The following is a 26,074-nucleotide window of genomic DNA, read 5'->3' on the forward strand; positions in this document are numbered from 1 at the left end:
CTTTTAGATGTAGTTGGCATGTAATATAAACGATTTGAATTGTATATGCTCTGATAAGTGTGAAAACTTTATTTTGAAATAATATGAAGTTTTCTTTAACGGAGATTTTGTTTTCTCAGTATTTTGAACAAAGGGTTAAAAGTTGATGTGACACCTCGGACTCGGATCCGGGTCGGATACGGGTTGAGAGTGTTACATATATCTTGATTCCATGTTGACGGATGGTGGATACTGTGAATCAATATGATCTTAATTTTTTGGTTGAGTTTCCGAATTTTAAAGTGATTTTGAAAGAAGAAAAAAAATATAAACTATAGAGTGATAAAAGATGATGAGTTAAGTTTGTCGATATCTTGAGTAGTAAAAAAAATCCAAAGAATGGTGATGTCAATGTTGGTGTAATACATAAATAAAACTGTAAAACTTTTATTTTTAAAAGGAAAGATAAAAGAAAAAGAAAAAAAATGACATGGATTATACATACATGCCATATCATAAAAAAGTAGTCCCCATCAGAATATGGAGCTTTCATCTTATCCTTCCATTTCTTATTTAATGCTCGAGTGATCAAACTAAAATTAAATAAAATAATTCGAGAATAAATTGAAATTTTTAAATTTTAATGACTAGAATAAAAATATGATAAAATTTACAATTGACTCATTTAATATATGCAAAAAAAAAGGTATACGAAGTTCATGTACTTTTTGAAAAACACTAATATGATACTTGAATTGTTTTTGCATATAATGTGACCATTAAATTCATAAAAAAAATTAATGTGACCCTTTGACTGATGATTTTCGTCATTAATTGTTATGATGCTGACATGACAGTTCATAGTGATGACGTGGTGATTCACAATGCTAACGTATGGGTCCACTGTGACTGATGAACTAAATTGATTTTTTTTATCTAATTCGATTGCCATTTTTTTAAGTTTAGAGACTTATTTAATTTTTTAAAAAATAAAAATATTTTAAATTTAAATTTAAAATATAAAAATATTCAAATTTAAAAAAAAAACTAAAAATAGCCAACAGAGGTTGGTTTAACTGGTAATCAGCTTGATATTGCTTAAGTAAGGTCTCGAGTCCTTGTATATGCAGCAAATCCCTGTGGGAGACTCACTCATCAAAGCTAGATATGCGACCCGGGTCGGTTCGGATTAGTCAAGACAAAACCTTGAAATCATGAAGGAAAAAACAAAAAATAAAAATTAATTACTAAAAATTTTAAACAAATATATTAAAACACTAAAAATATATCACAAGCTATATAATGATACATATAAATTATTAAAAGGCTTAATGTAAAATTAAGCGCTCGAAACTAAGTTAACTTTAGGTGTCTAAAGAATTTTTTTGTTAAAAATAGGTGTATAATGTTTTCGACATTACACTTTTAGGCACCTAACGTTTATTCTGTTATACTTTTAGCTGTCTACGCAGTAATTGTCGTTAAAAATATCATTAAGCGACATGTGTTATATTTATATTTTGGTTTGATACTAACGTTTCAAACGTTACACATTTAGATGCATACGTAACAATGATCTTTAAAATACTATTAAGTGATATGCGTCATGTTTATATTTTTAAATTTTTTTTTTCTTTTAAAAAAACTTAATATTATTAATTTAAAAAAATATTTTTTTAAATTCATCTACAACCAACCGACGACACAGCCACGCAAGACACCAGCAACCAACTATTTAAATACAACCTCTAAATCTCTTAAAATTTTTCATCATAACTTTTTTTTAAATATATAAATGCAACAAGTTTCCTTTAACGGGATTTTTTTAATGGTTATTATATATATTTAAAATGATCATATTTATAATATTAGAAACTTAAATTGACAAAAAAATTATTTAAATATTTAAATAAGAACTTTTATATTAAACCTAATAACAATGGGAAGATCATACTTTACTCATAGAAGAGGCGAGTGAAGCTGAGAACAGAGCTGAGATCCCCGAATTGGCGAGTGTGAGAGAAAAGCGAGTGGAAACGAAAGGAAAGAAACCCTAAATCTCCCAAACCCCCAATCCCCTACGCGCCTTAGCCCACTCGCCTTTGGTTTTCGCAGGATCATCACTCTCTCGTGCTATTTCACCTCCACTTCAGGTGTTTTTTTTCTTCCTATTTTTAAATTCCCTTCGTCAACTATTTGCTTTCCGATTCCGCTTTTTAATTTTTTCCTATTTCCCTGTTCTTTTTCTTGATTTCGATTCCCTTCTACCAAATGCCTTTTCTTTTTCTCTTTTCTGCTGTTTTAATATGAAAAACAATATATGATTGAAACCTGCCCGATTATCTTGTTGTATTGATGTTGTTTTTGCCTGATGAATTTTCTGGGTTCATCTCATTCGAAATTATTTTGTCCCGTTAATCTTAGCTTTCAGGTGTTATCAGTTGCCTCCGGGATCTTATGAACAAATTTGTGGCTAAAACTCTTAACTTTATTAGAATTGTAGCCTTTTTGTTTGTTTGGAATGTTGGTATTAGGGAAAAACTCCTCACATATTCAACATACGGTTTAGGAATTTTGGAATTCCGGTCATATATTTAGCTTGGGAATTAACTTATTTTATGTTTATGTAGGTATGTATATATGTCCAGGATTGGTCAAGAGCTAAAGAGGAATTGAGTTAGTTTTTTTTTTCCCTTCTCTTTTTAGTAATCAGATTTGGCTATTGTGCATTGTTCTTTGCTCTGGTTTTTTATGTTGACATGATGTCATCCTTCCACATTTTATTTTTTCAGGTTCACTCAGCAAAACAGTTGGTTGTCGTAAACTAGTTTCAATCATGGACATAGATCTTAGGTTACCCTCTGGTGAACAGTGTAAGGAAGATGAAGATGCAAATGGAATTGATAATATGTTACATGGCGATGAAGCACTGCATAATGGAATGGTTCAGGTTGTAGGAGAGGATATACATGCTGAAGATGGTGGAGAAATGCATTCTTCTGCTGTGGATATGATGACCTTCAAGGGGGACACGAATCTTGAGCCACTTTCTGGTATGGAGTTTGAATCGCATGGAGAAGCATATTCTTTTTATCAAGAATATGCTCGGTCTATGGGATTCAACACTGCTATACAAAATAGCCGACGTTCGAAAACTTCAAGAGAATTTATTGATGCAAAGTTTGCCTGTTCTAGGTATGGGACCAAAAGGGAGTCTGACAAATCCATTAATCGTCCACGTTCTAGACAAAGCAAGCAAGACCCTGAAAATGTAACTGGTCGCCGATCATGTTCGAAGACAGACTGTAAAGCAAGTATGCATGTGAAGAGAAGGTCTGATGGAAAATGGGTTATACATAATTTTGTGAAAGAACATAACCATGAACTTTTACCAGCCCAAGCTGTCAGTGAACAGACAAGAAGGATGTATGCTGCAATGGCTAGACAATTTGCTGAATATAAAAATGTTTTTGGTCTGAAGAATGATCCCAAAAATCCTTTTGATAAAGGTCGAAATTTGGCATTAGAAGCTGGAGATGTTAAGATTTTGCTCGAATTTTTTACACACATGCAGAACATAAATTCAAACTTCTTTTATGCAGTAGATGTGGGTGAAGATCAGCGACTGAAAAGTTTATTTTGGGTTGATTCAAAGAGTAGGCATGACTACAATTATTTTTGTGATGCTGTGTCTTTTGATACCACTTTTATCACAAACAAATATAAGATGCCTCTTGCACTATTTATTGGAGTGAACCACCATTACCAGTGCATTCCACTTGGATGCGCATTTGTATCAGATGAGAGTGCTGCGACATACTCTTGGATAATGCAGACATGGCTGAAAGCAATGGGTGGCCAATATCCTAGAGTCCTAATAACTGACCAAGGCAGAACTCTGAAATCAGTTGTTTCGGAAATCTTCCCAAATACTCATCATTGCTTCTTTCTGTGGCACATAATAGGAAAGGTATCTGAGAATCTTGGTCATGTAATCAAACAGTATGGGAATTTTATGGCAAAATTTGAGAAATGCATCTACAGGTCATGGACAGATGAAGAGTTTGCCAAAAGGTGGTGGAAAATTCTTGATAGATTTGAACTCAAAGATGATGAATGGATGAAATCATTGTATGAAGACCGTAAAATGTGGGTGCCAACCTATATAATGAATGTTTTGTTGGCTGGGATGTCTACAATTCAGAGAAGTGAGAGTGTGAACTCATTCTTCGACAAGTATGTACATAAGAAGACCTCAGTGCAAGATTTTTTGAAACATTATGAAGCAATTTTACAAGATAGGTATGAAGAGGAAGCCAAAGCAAATTCTGATTCATGGAGCAAAGTGCCTACCTTAAAATCCCCATCACCTTTTGAGAAGAGTGTTGCAGGGATATATACACATACATTATTAAAAAAGTTTCAAATCGAGGTTGTGGGTGCGATTGCTTGTCATCCAAAGCAGGAAAATCATGATTCAACATGCAGCATTTTTAGAGTTCAAGATCTTGAAAAGAATCTGGATTTTATTGTTACTTTGAATGAGATGAAGGCAGAAGTTTCGTGCATATGCCGCTTATATGAATACAAAGGGTATCTCTGCAGGCATGCTATGGTAGTTCTCCAAATAAATGGCCACTCGGCCATCCCGTCTCAATATATTTTGAAACGATGGACGAAAGAGGCAAAGAGCAGGAATTTCATGGGAGAAGAATCTGAACAGGTGCAATCTAGGGCGCAGAGATATAATGATCTGTTTCAACGAGCCATGAAGCTGATTGAGGAGGGTTCATTGTCTCAAGAAAGCTACTATATTGCATTCCAAAGCCTGGAAGAAGCATTTGGGAACTGTTTGAGTGCAAATATTTCTTACAAGAGCCTTGCAGAAGCTGCGGCATCTCCCACTCAGGGAATGATATGTATTGAAGAAGACAATCAAAGCAGAAGCACAAGCAAGACAAATAAGAAAAAGAACTCAACTAAAAAACGAAAGGTTAGTTATAAATAGTGTTTCTCATGTCAATAAATTGTTGGAAGATTCTATTCCCGTCCCATACTTAGGGTTCTTTTTTTTTCTCATTTCTTTTTTGTCCAGGGAAACTCAGAGCAGGAGGTAATGACTGTTGCAGCAACAGATGGTTTGCAACAAATGGTTAGTCTTGTTTTATAAATTAGCAGACTAGTGATAGATGTTTTAATGATTTGCAAGACCTGCATTAAGTAATAGCACAACAATGAGATTATTGTAGCCTTTGCAATCAAGAAAATTTTCTCAGGCTTTTAGAATAAAGTTGGTTTGAATCTGGTCACTCGATTTTCTTTTGTAGGATAAATTAAGCTCAAGATCAGTAGCCCTAGATGGTTACTTTGGTGCTCAACCAAGTGTCCAAGGAATGGTTAGATTATTACAGTTGATTATCTTTATCCTTTCTGTCAGTTATATTCAGATACATGTTATATGCCTTTTGCAGGTTCAACTTAATTTAATGGCACCTCGTGATAATTATTATGGGAATCAACAGGCAATTCAGGGGCTGGTATTCTCATATTTTATAGCCATATTGAGTCAATTAGATAGCTTTATTCATGCAATATGTACTGCATTAAGGGGATTAATTATCAATTTTGGCTTTTGCATTCATAGGGACACTTAAACACCATAGCAACGAGCCATGATGGATACTATGGCACACAGCAAACCATGCCTGGGATGGTATAGTATCTCTTTGTGCAATATTTTCTTTATATTACTGAATTCAAATGGTAACTTTGCATAAATTCTCATCTTTTGTTCAACAGGGACCGATGGATTTCTTTCGATCTCCTAGTTTCTACATTCGGGTGAGTCTTCCACACAGTGCAAAGTGCAAACATAACATGGTCAAACTGGTTTGGTTTTGTTTCGGGGATTTCTTACATCTATATGGTCTTCCCCATGACAGGATGACCCTAATGTGAGAGTGACACAGTTACATGATGATGCATCAAGACCCACATGACGGTGCTTTTCTCACAGTGGAGGTGGTGCTTTAGGCTTCTTGTCGGTCGGTCGGTTGGTTATTATTATTATTAATTTAATGATGTATGGGTTGAAGAAGAATGTCTTACTTTGTAGGTCGAGGATGGAATAATATATTGAAAATGATGGATAGATGGAAGATTGTTTTGAAGCTAACTTGATTGTGAAGAAAGGAGAAGGTAAGATATGGAATATTGGATTAGTGTTAGAAACAATGATGTCTCTCTTTTTGGTGTCTGTAAGATGTAAGATAGAAATCGAGTTGTGTAAACTCTGTTGTATTATTATTTGTGATTGTTACCCCCTAATTAGGGTGAATTGAATCCCAATTATAGATGCGCATTTTTATTTATTTATTTATGTATTATTATAGGGTAAACTACGTATTACTCACCCAAATATTTCTGCGGTTCCGTTTTGGTCATCGAACATAATTTTATTTCAAAATCATACCTAATGCTACATTTTTGTTTCGTTTCGGTTATCTGCCGTTAAAAAACTTTCGGCTAATGAAGTGGCATAATTTCGTCAAAATAACAAAAATTATAATTTCAATTATTAAGTTGGAAAAAAGTTTTAAAGTCCGGGAACTAGTGTGGACGAGGAAAAGTTTATGGATGAAGTTGAGTAAATGTTGGTTTATCTTGATTCAGAATTATGAGATTATGATTCATAGAAAGAACTATACGGTCAATGAAATGAAATTGTCATGTACTATACGTTCATATAAAGATTTGTAGTTTATTTTTTAAAGTTTAATGTGGGTTTGTAATTTGAATTTTGGCAATGTGTATTTGACCATGTTTGCAATACGTGCTTCATTTGATTTTTAAAATTGAAAATTCATTGAGCTATTTTCGATTTCTTTGGATTATTTATTTATTTTATAATAACGGGGTGTCAATAACTAAATTATCCGTACAAAACCAATACAACTAAGATGATGATGCTTAAAATCATTAAATGTATGATTTTAAGAAATAAATTTATAGTTTCAGAAGACGAGAGTAAATTATCAATAAAAATATAAAATTATATTTAAAATTTACGAGAATCTAAAATTTCTAAAGAAAAAAACCACCTCGACCCTCGCAGGACAAAAAGTAAAAATAAAATAAAATAAAAGAATATAGACTAAAATGATTATTTTAGTTAAACATTATGACCTTTTTATTGTAAAATGAAATATTCGGAACCAAGATGAATACATGCATTCCAGTTGTAAATCAAAGAGGAATAGAAAAAGGTATATTTCAGAAGAAAACGTGTACGTTTAAGATGCAAGTTTCAACAGTAAAACATAGATATATACAGAATAGTGTCTGCAAATTACTAAACAACAATCACCAAATTTACACTCGACACAGTTAATTCGTAACGAAATGGTACCTCGAGTCCACGAAACGTTCAACATCCCATAGGAAAGAACCAAAGGTGACAGCCTCCAATACAAGTCTCTTCAAACCACCAAAGCTAATCTTAATAAGCTCATCATTGGAAGAATCAACCGTCCCTTGAGGAGTTATACCAATCTCGGGTCTTTCGAATAGAGCCTCTGTGTGCTTCTCAATAATGCCAACAGCTTCTTTTGATCTGATTGTAGAATATCTCTGAAGTGTCTCCCCATCAAAAGACATCACATAAGTCCTTAATCGAGAGGGCTTTATCTCATTACCAAAACCTCCGGGACTGATGCCGCCTGCAGACCAAGATGAAACTTCAGGGTGTGATGAAACAGCTTGATAGGAAGGTCTCGTGTCATCCCCCACAGTTTGCTCAATACTACTCTCTTCACCATCTGAAGCATTTGGAAGGATTTTCATGGACTTCTCAAGCTGAAATCGTTGATCAACCCGCCTCAGGAAGTATCCATACATCACCGACGCGGCATAGACCTGCCCGACCCTAAGTTTACTTATCTGCGCTACAGATGTTGAATCACCCAATCGGTTTCCCAGGATGAGCGCTAGGTGGTTTTGAATCATCTCGTAGGCCTCATCTGAGTGAAGCTGCTCAAGCCTATCTTCTTGACTAGGCCATGTGTCCACTCGACCTGAAGGATCTGCAGAAGATGAAGTTATTGCAGGCACCAAGGAAATATTGGCATCCATAAACTTTTGCACAACCAATGCGTAGAGGATCTCTTCTAATGCCCTTTTTCGCTCATTAGCCTTGACCTCGGCAATTCTCCTGCAACAAATTCAAAAAATTTCCCATGAGACAATTTCAGATCAAGTCTAAAAATTCTCACTCAGGCGAGAGGCTAACCTATACAATATTAAATCTGTGCCTGAAGCAGATGGCTCTTCCTTCTTTTCTTCAGCATCACGGTCGGTTTGAAGTTGTTCAAGCTGCTGCTCAACTGCGGCAGGAACAAGATGTGGATGACTTACCAAAATTTGAGACAAAAACTGACCGATCGGAGATTCCATCCGAAGTGGTGCAACTTGAGCATTGGGTTCAGCAGAGTCAGGAGACGCCGACGCCTTCACAACCATGCCTCTTCTAATCCCCAAAGGCATTCTCCTATTCCACGATTTCGAATATGAAACAGAAGAATAAAGCTGAAACAAAATTTAAAAAGAGAAAACACCAAATCAAATACAGAGTTCCCGAATAAATTGAATACGCAAAACACAGTATCAATCATAAAATTTACTTCCAAACAAAACAATTTTAAATTAATAGGAAAAAAAACCTCTGTTTTTTTAAGAAATGGAAACATAAAAAAATCTACCCACATATTCCATTCAATAACAATGAAAACAAAAACAATAAATCAAAATAAGCTTAAAAAGAGCCTTAGTACTTAGAGGCTAATAATAGGGTCTGCAAGCATCAGGATTTCCCTTTTCCTCTCATAAATTACCACATAACTTTAAGAAGAAAAGGATCTAACACACCCCAAACAGATGTTAAAAAGTAAACAAAAACCCAAAAGCGAGAATCTTTTTCACCTCTAAAAAAGGGGTAGAAGCTAAACCGATACCTTAATCGGGGAGGGGCTACGAAGACTGGCAGCAAAACGTGGGAAAAGTGGGCAATTGGCAGCTAAAGCAGCCGATCTGGCAGCCGGGCATGAAGGTCGATGTAGAGTCATAGAAGACCCAACCACAGTGGCTGCTTCCATCTTCAGCGCTGGAGAAGACCATTTCCATCAGAATAAAAGAACCAAATAAAGAAGATAAAACAAAAACCCAGCAGAAGACAAGTTGTTTGGAACAAAAGAGTTACCTTTGAGCTTGAAGAAGGGGGAACAAATGAAGCAAGATTCCTAGCTTTTGATTATTGGTTCTCTTGCCTGTTCGAAGTGGGTTGTTGCGTGGGGGAAACGACCAGCTTCGTATTAGGGTTTGTTTTCCTGTGGGTGTTCGGTGTTCCGTGATTTTCCAGGAAAATTCAATGGCAAATGGGGTTTAGTGCTCTACCATTTCTCCGTTCATTATTTATACTTTTCATTAAAATATCATTATCAAATAAAATGGTTTTAACAGCTCGCCTAGTTTTGCTATCCCTAAAACTTATACCCTATTTTTTCTGCAAATTACTGTATTGCCTTCATTTTAATTCAGGGTCAATTAGATATTTCATCACTCACCTTTATTTTCACTCTTGTTTTGGCCACTAAAATAAAATAATTTTTCAATTTAATCATTGAACTTCTTATTTGCTTCTTAGATTGTAAAAAAATATTAATCTTAATATTCTTATTTATAAAATTGTAAAAAAAATATCTTAAAAATAATATTAACTAAATTACTGTTAAGGATTTATAATAAATAATTTTTTAAAATTTTATTAATGAGTGAAAAATGATTTACACAATATCATCTAAATCTAATAAAATTATTTTTTAAAAATATAACTCATTTTATGTAAATTGTTTTTTCAAAAAATCATTTACAATAAATTAAATGGACCTTAAATACAAAACCATTCAAGCCTTAATTTTTATGCAAATAGAAGCGTTAGTTTTATTTTAAAAAATATTTAAAATTATAATGACAATTTACAATCATAAGTGTAAACTAAATACATAATTATAACATTTTCTATAATCATTAACATGAAACTAGTCAATTATGATCTTATAAGGATCATACAAGCAAATTGTTAAAAATACATTCAAAAAACTCGAACATAATAAAGATGTGAATATATATGATTGCATCGATAACGAACTATAATAAGAGATCATGCTATTAAAAGACCACCGACAATCAGGAATTAGAATCGAACGTCGTGAGAAAACTATCTTAAAACGCAAACTACATGTCCAAATTCATTCGAAGGTCCAAAGCAGGGTAGATCAACAGGATAACCATAAGCGTCATCTTTTGATTAGTTGAGACGATGTCAAATATAACCCTAAAAAAATTAATGGTAAGATCAATCAAACAACTGATAAAAAGACTGAAACATGTCAAAAATATACAAAAATGTGTCATAAAGTAAAAGAAAACATACTATAAAGACATAATTATTAAAATTAAAAAAAAATCAAATGTACAATATAAAAAATAATAATAAATATTACGAATGATAACTAATATCAATATTGATGTCGTCATCGATCAATTAAGATAAAGAATAAGACAAAATATAAAAAATATAATAATAAATATTACGAATGATAACCAATATCAATATTGATGTCGTTGCCGATCAATTAAGATAAAGAAGAAGACAAACGACGCAATCAATAAGAAAATAGAAAAACTAGGTTAGAAAATTATATTCCATTCACACCATACCTGATTTTAATTATGTGCTTCATTTCATACATTGTTTTATCATATTTAGAGATGACAACACGTCGGAATTTTAGTCGATATGATCTGACTTAAATATCTATATATATATATATATATATATATATATATATATATATATATATATTACTCGAATTTGATTCAACTTGAAAAATAGTTATCTTTCACCTGACTCAACCCGATTCGAAGGGTATATTATCTCTACATGAACGTGATTCAACCCTAATTTTTGGAGTATAAATCTAATCTGACCCGATCGACATAAAATAAAGACTTAATTAAAAAAATATAGAAAATATGTATTTTAACAATTATCCATAAATTTATATGAATAAATTATACTATTACCCTCAAGTCGGATAGAAAGTTTTTTACCCTTCATTTGAACCCGACGTGACCTCATCTTATACAAAATCTGACTCGAACTAGAAACTTTTTAAAAATTAGATCGACCATGTCATGTTAAATCAAATTAAAATTCACTGATGTCAGATTAGATTGTCGTCCCTAATCATAGTGGATGGATGTATGCTCAAAGATCAAAGTGTCTTTTATATACATTTCATACATATATGTTCAACACTTGGGTTCTAAATCACTTCAACTGCAGCCCAATGCCTTTTGTCCGGAATCCATTAACTTTTGTAACTCTCAAGAGTCTATTGGATAGAAAAGCATTTCAGTATAGTTTAAGGACCATTTATATAGTTTACTCTTTTATTTTTATTAATCTCTTTTTATTATTATTAATTTCTTTCTTATTTAATCTTATTTTTATCTCTTGATGTCTCGGATTCGAGCATCGTATATATAAAGGATACGAGTGTTTATTTTTAAATGATTGAAAATCTTTTAACATATATTATCTTGTATTTGTTCCGGATTTATCGATTTTTTTATTAATAGGAATGATAAGGGTCGTTTTGGTAATTCCAGTACAGAAGATATTTGATATTTTTGAATTTTGATGGTTGGGGGAGGATTCAAAGGTGGCTACGTAATTGATTCTCAGAGTTGACGTGTCTCCTTTTTGCCGACTACTCAATCTGTGGCTCTGCATTTTCTTTACAAATCATTTATTTATTTTAAATTTTAAGCTCATTTTTAGCAGAACAGTCGGGAACATACAAGAAGGGAGCCCACTAGGCATGGAATCCGAACTCGATTGTGTTTTGATCTAAACTTCACCCGTCAGATTTAAAAAAAAAGAATACGTTAGGGTCCAGTCAGATTTTTAAAAGGTGATATTTAAGTAGAGTTGAAATCGAGTTTAGGAAAAAATATTTGAGTCGAAAAAAATAATTTTTATGAATAATTATAATAATACCTCAATATATATTATTTTTTTTAAATTAAATTATTATTTTTATTGAATAAAAATAATATTTTATTATTATTTCGGATTGGGTCAGATCGAATTCGAATTTTATCTCAAAAATTTAAGCCGGATTAGAATCGAGTGAAGAATGTTAAATTTTCAGGTCGGGTCAGGTTGACCGAAACCCGACCCATACCCATCCCTAACTACACCTGTAACTGTCAGTTACTTGCTTATTTTAAATTTGAAGATAAATCATATTAGATATTATTAAGTTTTAAGTAGTATATTATTTTTAACATTAGAATTTTAATTTTTTATTTTTGTTTTCATCTTAGTTTCAAGGTTACGCTTTAATTAATTCGGACGGATTCACGTCATACACTTAATTTTGATGAGTAAATCTTCCAACAAATTTTTTTTACGTACATAAATAGTTGAACTCAAAACCTTACTTAAATGATACCAAATTGCTTAATTATTTATATCATATCATTAAAATGTAAATAATATGATAACATAAATAAAACAACGTAATTTTTACTTAATTATTTATGTTTAAAATAATGTTGTTTTAAACATTTAACTGGATTATCACTAAAAATTTAATCAGTTTCCTTTCTAATATTATATTTTTCTTTCAGTTACCGTTAACAATTAATCACCATCTATCATTAATTATCTTTTACTAGAAGATCGATCTTAAAGTGATCATATTTTATCGATCTTTCTTTTATAAAATTAATTTTCTCGTAAAATTCATTCAAAATCAATGAAAATCTAAAAAAAGTATCCTTTAACTCTTGAGAACAAAATTAATTCTAAGAAAAATATAAAATATCAGTCAATCACATTAAAACGTCATTTTATCATTCTAATCATCACAGTGACGTACATATCACAAGTGATTAAAATTTGAAGACCGAAGCCCAATCGTTGATTTAACCCAATAAAAATAACGAATTTTTTATTTAATTCATTAAAGTAAATCAAAATTTATTTTGAAATTTACGATATTTTCTACACTATTATTAAAACTCGTCACACTAAAATGATGAACTCCAAAAAAAAATATTAAAATTTATCACATCGAGATAAAAAGTTAAAATAAAAAAATATTTTTATTAAAACTTGTTACCTCGACATGACGAGTTCTATGTGACTATAGAAAAGACCATAGATCTCAAAATAAATTTTGACTTGCCCTAATAGGATAAATAAAAAAACTCATATATCTTACTGGGCCAATTTTACCAGCCCAAGTAGTATTGTTAAAATTAAAATCTAGCAGTATAATTAAATAAGCTAAATGTTTAATTTTATAAACGATACAATTAAGTGATAATTTACCTTCAAATTTAAAGGTAACTAATTTTTTTTATAAGAATGCTAAGCCTTGTTAAAAATCCCATTCTGGATTAATGAATTTTGTAGGAAAGCTCCTTAATCAGCGGAAGGAGAAAAGTGCCTAAATATATTATTCATCATAATAAATTACAATGAAACAACAATAGTAATCCCCTTACAAAACACGGGAAACGAAGAAACAAACCTAAACAACCATAATCACCAACACTAACTCAGCATATGCCTTCTTTAACTAAGGAATCAGCCTCTAAATTGGCTATCCTATTAACCCATCTAACAACACCTTGAAAGGCATTAAGCCTATGAACAATATCTTTAATCAAGAAGACATACACAACATGACATAATTCAACCCCTTAATCCAATCCACAACCGCTTTACTATCACTCTCAATAATCAAACGGTCCTTGATCTTCTCTCAAAAATTTGCATAGAAAGACAACCCTTTAAGAATAGCCTTTAATTCCATCAAAGTAGGAGGCCCCGGACCAGTAGGTTCCTTGAAAAAGCCTAAAGTAGAACCTGATGAATCTTTTAAAACTCCTCATAACCCGCTTTTCTTCCAATCCCTTGTAATGGCATCATCAACATTTAACTTCACAAAACCCATAGGAGGAGGAGACCAAGGTAAAATAGTTGCAAACTGATTAGAGTGGAGATAAACAGAGTCCTCTAAAAAAGGGTCTGAAATGAATCCTTAGAAATAGTCACTTCTTTATGCTTTGCTAAGAACCAAGAAACAAGCCTAAACCTTACTAAAAAGAAGTATTTTGCCTTGTCAAACTTTCCCCCTTCAAACACAACAAAATCCCTTATTTTCCAAGTGGTCCAAAGAACGACCTTTGGAATAAAAGGCCATATCGTAGAGTTAGACTTCAAACCATCCCAAACTAAAAAAAAGCTTTTAGCATCCGCTGGTAAAACAGAACAAATCCTCCATAAATTTAAAAACTTATTCCAAAGAGACCACACCACCGAACAAGAGAAAAACAAATGAGAGAAAGACTCTTCCGACATCTTGCATAGGGGACACAACACGTCTTTTATTCCTTGAACTCCTCTTTTGACAAGTTCTGTCCTAACAGCCAGCTTCCCATGAACAATCTGTCAAAGAAAACACTCTACTCTTGGGGACAATAAACCTCTCCAAATAAACTTCTTCCAGTAAAAGACCTCCTCCGATCCCAAGGTCTCCGATGAACATAGATTAACAGCTGATCTAACAGTAAAAATCCCATCCCCAGTTCCTTTCCAAATCAATCGATCAGAAAGTTCCCATCCCCAGTTCCTTTCCAAATCAATCGATCAGAAAGTTCCGATGATAATGAAAAATTTGTAATAACAACCAACAAGTTAGACAACTGCTTTCGAGTATTGTTATTTAAATTTGAATCAATACAGGATGAAGTAAGAGAAGGCATCTGAGCAAGGCATAGTGTGGCCAAACACAAAGTGAAGGAAGGGCATTTGGCAATATAATGACACCTATCAAACACTACCAACACAAGCATAAAAACTCAAGTAAACCGGCTGAAATGAGCAAACAAAAGAGCGCCAAATAGGGTTCTAGCTTCCATACAAGCGTATTCAAAACACAAACAATATCAAATATATAGGCTTATAACAGAACATAGTCTCCAAGTACATGCGTTTTTAAACTTCATTCATTCTTGTATCTCTTCTCTACTTCCTCCAAACGCTCTATTTCCTTGTGATACTTGCAAATCCTGTAGATACACCTGTACATACATCATAACATCCCAAATTATTTCAATATTTCAAGTCCTAAATTATCTTTCTCAAGCAACCAGCACATACCAGTACAGGAAGCATGCAGTTATACACAGAATCACATTCCTTTGGGCTTTGTACACCTACATAGCATCACAAACTCGTATTATTTCCAAATCAAGTTGCTCACAAGAATTTTGGGAACATTTCAGAGAACCAGAGAACTGTGTTACTTCTTCATATGTTAGTGTAATGGAACGCTTTATAAAAAGAAATAGAATGACCAAATAATTTAATTAATCATAAACAAGCTCTATATAAGCTGACTATAAAATGCACTAAAGCCCAAAACACAGGAATTGTTTTAAAAAAGCAAGGATCCTTGCTCCAAAGACTTCTGGAATTGCTAAACTCAACATCATTAACCATACGGTTTTAAACCTTGTCAATGCAAATATTAGTCTTTGAGCCTTGTGATTGCGCACTACTATTCACCCCATTTTTGAAATTTAAAGCTGCGAACAAGCTGTTATTTTCCCATCCCTAAAAAGGTCAGAAACCAAAACCAATAAGAGAATAAAGATAGCAAAGCAGAGAGATACGCCACTACAAAAAGACAATATGCTTTTGTGCATCCCCCGGATCTATGGGATGAGGAATGCTAAATTATATAAATCCCCCATTACTTTGAGTAGTAACATGTGACCCATCTACCCCATTACATGGTGAAAAACCAAAGCTGGACTCCAATTTGTGTATGATATGCTCTAGATGTCTTGTCTTTGGTTTTAGCTTTCTGGTCTCCTGGAGTTGGCTAAAATATAATCCAAAAGATAGGGGCTGGATGAGTAAATATGAGATCCAGCAAAGAGTCAGAAAAGAGAAATAATTTATTGAAGAAGATAATGCAAGAATCTTAAACACTTTCTCCAATAAGCAGTCAGTATGGAGCGTGCAACTCCCACATTACAAATAAACCAGTAATATCAGGATGCCCCTACGTCTAGTAGTTTTGGAAAATTTTGTTGCCCCATGTAACTCATCAGCAAGCTAATCAATATTGGGAACTGAGCTGTCAGGTATGTTTAGGATCCTGTAGTTGGCACACAAATGCCCAAGAGTTATCTTTCTTTTAATCAATAGGATAAAGCTAACAAACAATCTTGAGGTAGGGCAAATAAACCCCAACGCTAACAAAGCAACATACTTGGTTTCTATTTTTATTTTTGATGGTGAGGATAACGATACAGGAGTATGGATGGGAGGTAAGGATGTGGGTTCGATGAGAACTAGTACAAACTCTTGATAAGAGATTGCATGGGAGATGAGGGATCAAACATGTTAGCTATTGTCCTCGGCTAGGTAATTTTGTCTAACGTTTGGAAAGAGGCATCATCTGATTGGTTGGTTTGAGCTCCCTGTAGCTTATATAGCTAGCCATCGAGATGAAAAATCATTAACATCTCACTCCAATTTGTCTGAAATATGTTCAGATATGCCAACCGCTTAATCCCTAAGACCAAATCTGCACCGCAAATGGAGAATGAGTAGAAGTCATGTGATGATTAAGGCAAGACAATTGCATGGGAAGGTTCGGCTGAATGTTTGATCTTTTATTCTTGAGGTTTGGGCTTAGCTTGGATTCAAACTGAAGGGCTAAACTCATGGCTTTGTAGACTAATCTGGCCAACCTGTGACTTAAGTCATTAGCTCCTCTTTTAAGTCATTCAGAAACACACCTAGGCTAATCTGGCCAACTTGTGACTCACAAACATCAGCCATTAGGACCTTGGAACTCCCATGGACCATAGTGTTCCTCCAATGCTTGGACAAAATCCTCTCAATGAAGTAAAGTTTTCTCCCAGTTGATCCAGGAAAATTAGTTGAGGGAATCACTTTTAAGATGCATAGAGGCATTGTCAACTTTGAGTTTGTTCAAAGTTTTGATTATAATGTGAATATTTTTCCAGTTTCCGGATCCATCTAGAGGATCACCATCTTCACAATTGGGAAATTCTATCTTCGTATGAGGGTGTGTGAAAGACTCATAAGCCATCAAGGATTCTCCATGTCACTTTCATCTTCTTCTGTGACCATGTTGATCTTACTTTCTCACGAAATCCAAAATTTCTTTGACCTTTCTGTTTCTGGATACTCCGACACTGGTTTCCGTTTTGGGGGGGTCATTGGCTTTGGACTTGAGTGTTGCTACTTTTGCTGCTAACAAGTCTACAGCCTTCATTTTGGAGGAAGTGATGGAGGTTAGCTGCTAGCAATGGAATCAAAATTTGAATTGGCTGGTGGATTAGAATTTGGGTTGGTTGGATCATTTTGGAAATTGGACGGTCTTTAACCATGATGATCCAATGGCTTTGATGCCAATAATTGTTGAGCTCTATTTCTCCAATAAGCAATTTGTATGGACAGACAACTTCCTCAATACAATTTCAGCATGCCCCTAAGCTATAGACAACTTGGTGTATTTATTGTCTGGAAACCCAAGAGATTATGTTATTTGCAAGGAAGGATAACTATAATTAATCCCCTAAAATAAGGAGAAGATATCAAAATCTACAAGTAAGTCATCACCCTAAGTAGAATATAGAGATCTGTGTTTAATCATCCCATTATTTCAACCAGCTAAAAAGAATCCAAAGACCTTTAGCATAAAATATATAAATTGCAGTATTTTCCCAAGCTGCTAATCCATTCCTTCTTCATGCTAAAGTAAAAGGAAATATAGACAAATCATATATATAGAGATCCTCCTGACTGTTTATTGTGCTAAGATATAGGTGACTTAAATAAAGATAAGAAAACCCTTCACATATGACCGAGTGGACTAAGCCCAAGATAATGAACAAAATAACCAAAACACGGTAGAAACATCTTTCCTAGAAAGAAGAAAGAAAAACTAAGATCTGAAAATAGTCACCTACAGATACTGGCAATAATATAAACAGATTTCAGCATCAATCATGTAGGAGTTATAACCACGTCAAATACTTAGAATTATTACGGAGTCTAAAATTCAAAAATCAGTGAAGCAATATGCAAAGTCAGCCAGGGATGGACCGAGAGGGTGCTAGGTGCGGCACACCTCTAAAAGGTTCAAATTTTCATATAATTTAGATATTTTCTTGTATTTTCTATTAATGATTTAATTTCATACTCCTAAAATTTGATAATTTCACTAATTTATAATACAACTTCTTAAATTCACACCTGAAATAAAATCCAGCCTATCTCCCTAAAGTCGGAGATATATCATCAAAAAAAATTCACAAATTATAATACTTACAGATTTCTCATAACGATCTCTCTCGGAAGCAGTGCAAATCTCAGAGGTACAACTCAAGCGATGCTCGTTCTTCCAGTAGATATCTGCACAAAGAAAATGAAAAAAAACCTTGAAACCCATTTCATTTAAGATTAAGAAAGTAAAGAAAAAGAAAAGAGAGAAAACCTAAGAGCTGGAATCCGGCAAAGGGGACAATAAAGAGGGAAGGCTGAAGAATCAGAGAGATGAGAGAGACCAAACGGTTCTTCAATAGCTTGGGATAGGGAAAGGTCAAGAGAAGAGCCAGCGCGGCCTCTGCTGCGACCACGTAGGTTAGAATCATCCACTGCAACGCCATTTTTCGATTTCTTTGAGCTTTCTTTAGTATCGATTTTTCTCTCTTTGTTGGTAATTTGGTGTGACTATTTAATATTTATTTTTCCCTGTACCGTTTGTGCTTGGCTTAACGGTGTAGGGAACCGCTTGCTGAAATTCAATGATTCTAGATGTTTAGCGTGTTCCTGGCCGTTCGATCTCCAAATTGCTTGAGAACTTACACGTGTTTTACTTGCCAATGCCTTTATGAAAAATTATTATATGAACTCGGCTCACTACGTCATCCATGATCACAGATAATAAAATCCATTAATCTTATTTTTTTAAGGTGAATTTCACATTTTCTTATATGTAAATAAGTAGATAATTATATGGAAGTTACTGAGATGGATAGATCTTATTAGATGAGATTATAGATGACGTGGTGAGTCGGATCCATCTAATAATTTTTTTAATCTTAACCACCGTCGAAGATGAAGATATTCAAAATACTTTTTATGTGTCAATGTTGAAAAGATATCGTTCAGATTCATCTCACATTATTCCAATTGAGTATATCAATGTGAGTTTAAACTTATTATATTATAATAAATCATTGAAGATCTTCACCAAAAAAGTTTCAAAACATCGAAATAAAAAAATCCCGCTAATAAAAATCTTGTGGAAGAATTATGATGTGGAGAGGACTTAATTTTAATTATCATAATGTTCTTTTTAAAATTTTTACCTAACATGTCAATGTTAGAAGTTAACAAAGATAATGTAATACTATGTAGGTTGTCAACGATTAAAAAAATTCTGAATATATATTATCTTATAATCACTAAATTATTTAAAAAAGAAATTCATTCGAATCTCCACCCAATTTCAACCACATGGGATCAAACATAAAATCTTAAATTAATTTCTCTAGACGACCTACAATATCACTAGAATCAATTTTATTTAAGCATCGTCAAAATGTGCACATTAAGGTTGTAATAAGTCAAACGAACTTGGGCAACGTTGAACTCAACTCAACTTGAAAATTGTAAACCGAAATCAACTCAATTGAAAACTCACGAGTTTAACATTATAAATCTCCACTCGAAATCGAAATAAAAAATTAAAACTTGCTAGCCGTGCAATATTTTTTCTTTTGAAAATAGGTTCCAATGATTTATGAGTTAAGTTTTGATAGAAATGAAATCGGACCAACGGAACACACTTGGTTTTCTCCTAAAATATAAGGACAAAAAAGGCACCAAAGATTTAGGACTTTGAAGAAGCTAAAATGGTGGGAGATTCCATAGCTGAGAATCTACCACCCAAAATGCCAAAGCCACATCTGATCTAATGTCAAAATTTGCAAGCATTTTAAGTATGGACCGATTCACAAACCAGATTTCATAAAAAAAAAACTTGCTAGCCGTGCAATATTTTTCCTAGTTTAACCCAGGCAGCAAGGTGCCATACCTATCCGACAATTCGGCAACCTTCGGAACCAAGTGACTTGGATTTGCCATCCATACTGCACCAGCAACAAGATTTTATATCTACAACATAATATCTTTTACAGTTACATCATCACAGAATCTCATCTTGTAAAAGAATTTCATAAATATCAGTCCTCAGATTCAACCCCTTTTCTCTCATCACTTCTTGAAGGTCCGACAGCTCCTTCGCCGTTAAGATGGAGTTCAATCTCAGAAAACCATCCAGCCAAAGCGTTTTTGACCTACCGATTATGGAACAACATTCAGCAATTATGAAATGTAAGCCAATCCAAAGTATATCATATGAAAAATAATAGAAGAACGATTCTATTCCCACCATTCCGACTTGACTGATTCATACCGAACTTCTTTTTCCTCTTAATTGATATATACATATTGTTGGAATAAGAAATAATGGCCTAGCTGTAAATATAGATACTCTAGGGTACATTAAAGGAAAATAAGAAGATTAGGCAAATCACTATCAGATTTCTTGTATAGCTGTAAATTGATGTAACTGTGTTTTCTTCATTTAGGTGACATTTGTATCTATATGTACAATGTAATCCATGAAGTAAGTTGCAAAACAAGCTATACTTTCTATTTGTTTTTTCACCTATGCTATATTCCTCGGCAAGTATCGTATTAAATGTTCATGCATATCCACTGACATTGTTCATTTATTTCCAAAAAGAAAGCATTTTTTCTAGCATTTTAATGATATAGAGTGGAACCTAGTAACAAATACAGCCCTACATCTTCCACCAATTTTCCCCAAATTAAAAAAAAAAAAATAGCTTAGGCTCACAAATTTGAGAATCACTAAAGCGGATTAACTGCATTTTTGAGATTTTGGTTCCTAAATCTTTGCTCTATATCTCTCACATGGTATCCATTTAATAGGCTGATTACGACTATAATTGGTTCTTGTAATTTGATTCAAAAGGGTTTCAGAGGGAGAAGTCACTTACCAAGGACAAGCATGAATAGCACGAAAAAATATTCGCCTTGCAGCAGATGGATTGTGGACAACGTTAATCTCGTACGCAACATACAATCGCCAAAGTACAACTGAACTATGAAATTTATCGTTTGCTAGTGCCCTCTCAAATAATCCATGGATCCTATGCGGCGAGCCATTCCGACTTATCTCAAATATTAATGCAAAAAGCCAAACTACTACTGATGGTCTCCTGAGAATATTTACAGAATAACAATCAATATAGGTTCAAAGAAAATCGGGAAAAAATCAAGCCCATGAAATTTCTTGAAAACCCAAAAAGCAAAATGCTAATTCATTAAAGAATAAATGACAATCTCAAATAACATAAAATACTGAAAATACACCTCAATTTTAAGGTCCTGTTAGAGGATTCCTGTAGGCAGCAGCACTAGTTAACAAATATTTAATTACTATTTAAATATAATATATGTTGCATTGATTGCGCAGCTTGTCAAATTTAAGGGGAAAACAATACATTAATTGCACTTTGTTTTCAGAAAAAGCCAATCTCCAGTTAAAACAGGCCCAATGTAAAGGAAATCATAACTTTAAAAAACAATAATAAATAAATAAATTCTAAAACTTGGCCAAAACTAAAAGCGCAACAACACTATACATTTTGCAAAGCCACAAGGAAGATGATCTTACTTGTGACAGTGGTTGTCGAACATCCACCGTAATTTATTAGGAGTCGTGTAAAGACAGCTGATCTCCACTAAAGCTTTAAAGAGTTCTGGGCTGGATGGATATATCTGCAGCCCGTGTGTGACAGATTCCCAAGCTTTGGACAAAGTAAATTGCTCATGATGTCTCTGAAGCATCCCAACATAATAGTTGAAAAGATATTCTAGATGGTGACTTTGGCTTCTTCTTTCTGCAAAACACAAGAATTTAGTATTAAACAAACCATGTAGCAATATCAATCAAATTGCAGCTGCAACAATTGGGCCAACTGCCTCACTGATAATATTCTTTCTCTATGATTGAATACAAGGAAAAATTTAACTTATTTTATTAAACAAACCATGTAGAACCATCAACAAATTTTGATGTGTCAAGATACTCGCGCATTCAGTTTAGGGAAAAGAAAAAAGACAACCAATTTTAATCAAAAGTGGGTTTCGCAATTCACCCTTTTTCTCCAGATTGAACTTCAGAAATAAAAAGAGTGGATTAAGAATGGTGTATAAAAAGGCCGCAAAAAACTTCCATCTAGTCAGCAGCATGAAATTTGCCCTCTTTTTCTCACCCATTCCTCTTTTTCTCTTTTGTTATTCTTATCTCCTTCCAAACTCTAGCATAAAGCTGCTGGCAAACTAACACAACACATCCAGAGCCATAGGGAACAAGGCACAGATAAGCGACATTGTTGTAAGAAGTCTAAAACAATACGAATGCTATTCCAAAGAATTCATAGTGACGAGTGCAAACATAAAGTCCTATCAATCATGAAAGGTTGATTAAAACTACCATGTCCTCGACAGCAATAGAAAATGCCAATATACATATATATCATCTGGCAAACAGAGTTGGCAGATAATATATGTATGTATATGATTGTATATTTATATAGTTTCAAGAAGGAAGAGAAGAACCTAAGCTGCGACTATTTACTTTAATTTCAAAAAGCATGGAACTAGTTTACTATTAGCTTCTAATGTTACTTGTAAATGTAAAAGTTAGATGAAGGGGAAAATTTTATATGTATATGCATACATAAAAAGAACACAATAACATGGCTAAATCAGCTAATTTACTAAGAAAAGTGAAGTGCTCTAGAGCTTTCAACCATACTGATTAAAAAATGAGGAAAAGAAGTAATGAATACCTGGAAGTACCATTGTAAAAACATGATCTATAATTTCAATACCCGCAGACCATCCAGCAGCCAACTCTTCAAACAAAGCCGCTGCACAAACTAGGGCAACTGACTGATCATCAACAGAACCACGCATCCACTTTGATCTTAATGTGTTTAATTTTTCTTTGAACCCCTGCCGTGCTTTCAGTAATTGCAAGCTTGATGGATGACTTTTAAATGGACTGTACGCCATACTACTACCTAGGCAGGAGAGAATATGCATTGCCCGTGATGATGAATCCAATTTACTCCCACGATTGTTTCCGAGCTCGGCTTCAGCGTACCACAAATATAGAAGAGATGAATTAGACTGTAGATCCTGCTCAAGTAAATAAGACTTTTAATACATTACACTGAAAAAACTAAAAGATAATTGAACAATTGCATTGAAGCACACAAATTGAGTGAAAATGTTCAGATGTCAAATCTGATACTTGAACTTACACATGAATGTTAGATAGAATGTGTCTGAGAGGAGTATGCTCTTTTTTAAAAAATAGAGTATTTTTCATATATTTAGAAGGTCATTGGATGATTATATCCCATACCCATGTCCGAATATGCATCAGATGCAAGTACTTCAAGAAAATCAAAGAGTCAGATGTATTGTAAACTTCAAGCATTTCTTTAAGCACAACAGGGAGGAAAGTAAGTCAGAGAAATAAACACATCAAGAACAGTTTAGAACAGCAAATTAGCATAGAAGATCAGGGACAAAGAAGATGAATTAGAAATTTCCAGAGCTAATAAATGAATTTGTGACAGCCAAAACAAAGGCTAAAATATTTAGTTGCTCCTGATATAAGCAGTTAAATACAGAAGTAAAAACAATTCAATCTAGTAAAAGGAGAAACAGTCCTTACTACACTTGATAGAAGGCAAATCAATTATTTCTTTAAAGTGGTGAACTCAACATCATATATGTAACACTTAAACACTCACCCGATCATGCGGTTATATCTTGTTTATTAAAAAGAATTGAAGTTTCGTTTTCAGCTACTACATCCAATCTATTGGGTCAATAGTCATCAGAGCATTAAGAGCTTACCATTGGAAACCCAGCAAGTGACAGCAATGCCATGTCAAAAACTCTTCTGGCATTATCCATATTCCCATAAAAGGCCTCCCTACGTGCATAAATTCCACAAAGCAAGAGATCCTATAACAGCAAAAAAATAAATAAAATAAATAAAAAATAAAGCAAATTAAGCACAAAACAGAATAAAAAGCTTCATACTGCAACAGAGAAAGTTGAAAAGACAAAATTACATTTATTTTCATTTAGTTTTAGAAAGATTAGCAAATTGGACACTGCAAATGATTAAAACCAGACTGTCCTAAACTTATTCCAGCATTACTTTCTACTGATTTTACTATGCTGGCCTTAATCAAATGCCCATATACTTATTTAGACATCATTTGATGTTATTTCTGCCACTTGATTTTTGCTCTTTGCTTTTGCTTCCTAGGAAATTACTAAAAGCAAAAGCAATTAGAAAATGGAAACCATTATTGATTAAAATGAACAAATAATAAAATGTGATATCAATCTAAAACTCTTTTACATAAAATTGAAGGGAAGCATGCATTCTGTTCCCCAAAAAATTATAACATTAAATTTAAATTACTCAAAGATATTATTGCCTTTATTAACCAATATTTTATTTTTCTTGTGAAGCAAGAAAAAGCAATAAACAAATGAAACCAAAAGGTGAGAATGTGACACGGAAAGAGATATCATGCATGAATAATTATAAGTAAAATCATCCCAATCAATAGCAGAAATAGCTTTAAAAGAATATTAACAAAAACAAAAACAAAATTTACATCACTGATAAAGTAGCAGCCATACAATTTAGCATATTTATAGGTGGGTTAAACCAAATATTCCACCGAGTATCACACAAATTTAGCAAAAAGGTTATATTCAAACAAAAGAAATAACTTGAGAAATAACTATAAAAAACCTAAGTGAACTTGTCTTCTGTTACAAAGTGAAAGAACTCAGATGGAAACTTGTCTTTCTATTAGCTATTGTACTATTTCTTCCTAATGACTCAGAAAATCAGACAGACACTTCATGGAGAACATCACAATAGCTTGTCAATAAGGGAAACAATCTAAAATATTTACTTAGGCTCAAGTGAAACAGAAAATAAATCATGAATTTCATGTTAATAAATCAAGAATATCTGTCAAGCAAGTATAGGATTCAATCAGGCATGTATATGTACACCTTTAGACAAGTAGAACAAATAAAAGATACCTGCCGATCACATTTGAGAAGGCGTTTTGCTAAAGATTGACTCGGAGCACCTGAACAGCTAGAAGAGTTCATTCTTGTCACTAAGAGCTCTTCCGCCAAAAGAGCGGCTTCTTCCAATATATAGTTACGGGGAAAAGCAGTTAAGCAAAGTAACACAGCATTACGAAGAAATTTCATCATTTCAGTCCTCTGAAGGATGCCTCTGGCACTATCCAAAAGGAATTCCAAACTGAATTCACCAGGCTTACTCTGTAATTTATTTAAATCATCCAACAACCTTCTCATATTTTGCCAAATACAATCTGGTATACCCTCCAGGCTAAGAATTTTCTCAGTCCAACTGGAACTGTTGGTACAAACCCTAGAAGAGGAGGAAAAGGTTGTTGTAAGTGACTCATTCATTGAAACATGAAACCATTAACATATTAATGAACAGATCATGGTGTTAGATTTTAACACTCTCATACAGCCCTACCCCTTAAACACCTAAAACCAGGTCACTGTTATGTTTTGTCCAAACAATGTAGCTCTACTCGGGGGCATCGTGCCCTGATAAGCTTAAATGAGAAGGGTAAAGATACAGTCAAGTTCTTATACAAAAATTTAGGCTAACTTTGAAGGATAGGAAGATGCAATTTCCATTTGGGTTTTTCCATGTGGAAAGCA

The 26,074-nt window shown here is 33.5% G+C and overlaps 4 protein-coding genes across 11 annotated transcripts in view; 1 reads left to right on the top strand and 3 right to left on the bottom strand.

The window, feature by feature from the left end:
* Positions 1-1,953: 1,953 nt before the first annotated feature.
* LOC120162981 (protein FAR-RED ELONGATED HYPOCOTYL 3-like) lies at positions 1,954-6,316 on the top strand. Of its 4 annotated transcripts, XM_039173015.1 has the most exons (10): positions 1,954-2,132; positions 2,610-2,655; positions 2,772-4,972; positions 5,075-5,131; positions 5,307-5,375; positions 5,451-5,516; positions 5,624-5,692; positions 5,779-5,820; positions 5,922-6,013; positions 6,125-6,316. In XM_039173015.1, the coding sequence occupies exons 3-9, from the start codon at positions 2,816-2,818 to the stop codon at positions 5,976-5,978; spliced, it is 2,517 nt and encodes an 838-aa protein (XP_039028946.1). In that variant the 5' UTR covers positions 1,954-2,132; positions 2,610-2,655; positions 2,772-2,815; the 3' UTR covers positions 5,979-6,013; positions 6,125-6,316. The 4 variants fall into 4 exon arrangements, with proteins under 4 accessions (XP_039028946.1, XP_039028944.1, XP_039028948.1 ...); XM_039173013.1 differs by lacking the exon at positions 2,610-2,655 and having other exon boundaries at positions 2,764-4,972; XM_039173017.1 differs by lacking the exon at positions 2,610-2,655 and having other exon boundaries at positions 2,764-4,972; positions 5,922-6,000; positions 6,095-6,316.
* Positions 3,787-9,390, bottom strand: LOC120162982 (UV-B-induced protein At3g17800, chloroplastic-like). Of its 3 annotated transcripts, none has more exons than XM_039173019.1 (4): positions 8,988-9,177; positions 8,267-8,562; positions 7,357-8,188; positions 3,787-3,800 (listed from the first exon to the last, which is right to left on the bottom strand). In XM_039173019.1, exons 1-3 carry the CDS (start codon positions 9,126-9,128, stop codon positions 7,366-7,368), a joined length of 1,260 nt encoding a protein of 419 aa, XP_039028950.1. In that variant the 5' UTR covers positions 9,129-9,177; the 3' UTR covers positions 3,787-3,800; positions 7,357-7,365. The 3 variants fall into 3 exon arrangements, with proteins under 3 accessions (XP_039028950.1, XP_039028951.1, XP_039028949.1); XM_039173020.1 differs by lacking the exon at positions 3,787-3,800 and adding an exon at positions 9,233-9,390 and having other exon boundaries at positions 7,284-8,188; positions 8,988-9,136; XM_039173018.1 differs by lacking the exon at positions 3,787-3,800 and having other exon boundaries at positions 7,284-8,188.
* Positions 9,391-14,165: 4,775 nt separating this feature from the next.
* The window catches only part of LOC120163050 (nuclear exosome regulator NRDE2-like), a 28,794-nt gene continuing 16,885 nt past the window's right edge, over positions 14,166-26,074 (bottom strand). Inside the window, exons 5-11 of one of the 2 annotated variants that reach the window (XM_039173074.1) lie at positions 25,409-25,769; positions 24,191-24,301; positions 23,110-23,461; positions 21,930-22,155; positions 21,250-21,471; positions 20,360-20,520; positions 14,166-14,176 (exon numbers count right to left, since the gene is read on the bottom strand). In XM_039173074.1, the coding sequence (XP_039029005.1) occupies positions 20,370-20,520; positions 21,250-21,471; positions 21,930-22,155; positions 23,110-23,461; positions 24,191-24,301; positions 25,409-25,769 (1,423 nt within the window). In that variant the 3' untranslated portion in view covers positions 14,166-14,176; positions 20,360-20,369. Of the gene's footprint in view, positions 14,177-20,233; positions 20,521-21,249; positions 21,472-21,929; positions 22,156-23,109; positions 23,462-24,190; positions 24,302-25,408; positions 25,770-26,074 lie in introns of those variants that run through there. The other variant, XM_039173073.1, reaches the window with a different exon arrangement.
* LOC120163051 lies at positions 14,993-18,863 on the bottom strand. Of its 2 annotated transcripts, XM_039173075.1 has the most exons (4): positions 18,654-18,863; positions 18,489-18,571; positions 15,275-15,330; positions 14,993-15,195 (listed from the first exon to the last, which is right to left on the bottom strand). In XM_039173075.1, exons 1-4 carry the CDS (start codon positions 18,823-18,825, stop codon positions 15,117-15,119), a joined length of 390 nt encoding a protein of 129 aa, XP_039029006.1. In that variant the 5' UTR covers positions 18,826-18,863; the 3' UTR covers positions 14,993-15,116. The 2 variants fall into 2 exon arrangements, with proteins under 2 accessions (XP_039029006.1, XP_039029007.1); XM_039173076.1 differs by lacking the exon at positions 15,275-15,330 and having other exon boundaries at positions 15,112-15,195.

The sequence above is a fragment of the Hibiscus syriacus genome, unplaced genomic scaffold, assembly GCF_006381635.1.
Source record: "Hibiscus syriacus cultivar Baekdansim isolate YM2019G1 unplaced genomic scaffold, ASM638163v2 tig00111427_pilon, whole genome shotgun sequence".
Lineage (NCBI taxonomy): Eukaryota > Viridiplantae > Streptophyta > Magnoliopsida > Malvales > Malvaceae > Hibiscus > Hibiscus syriacus.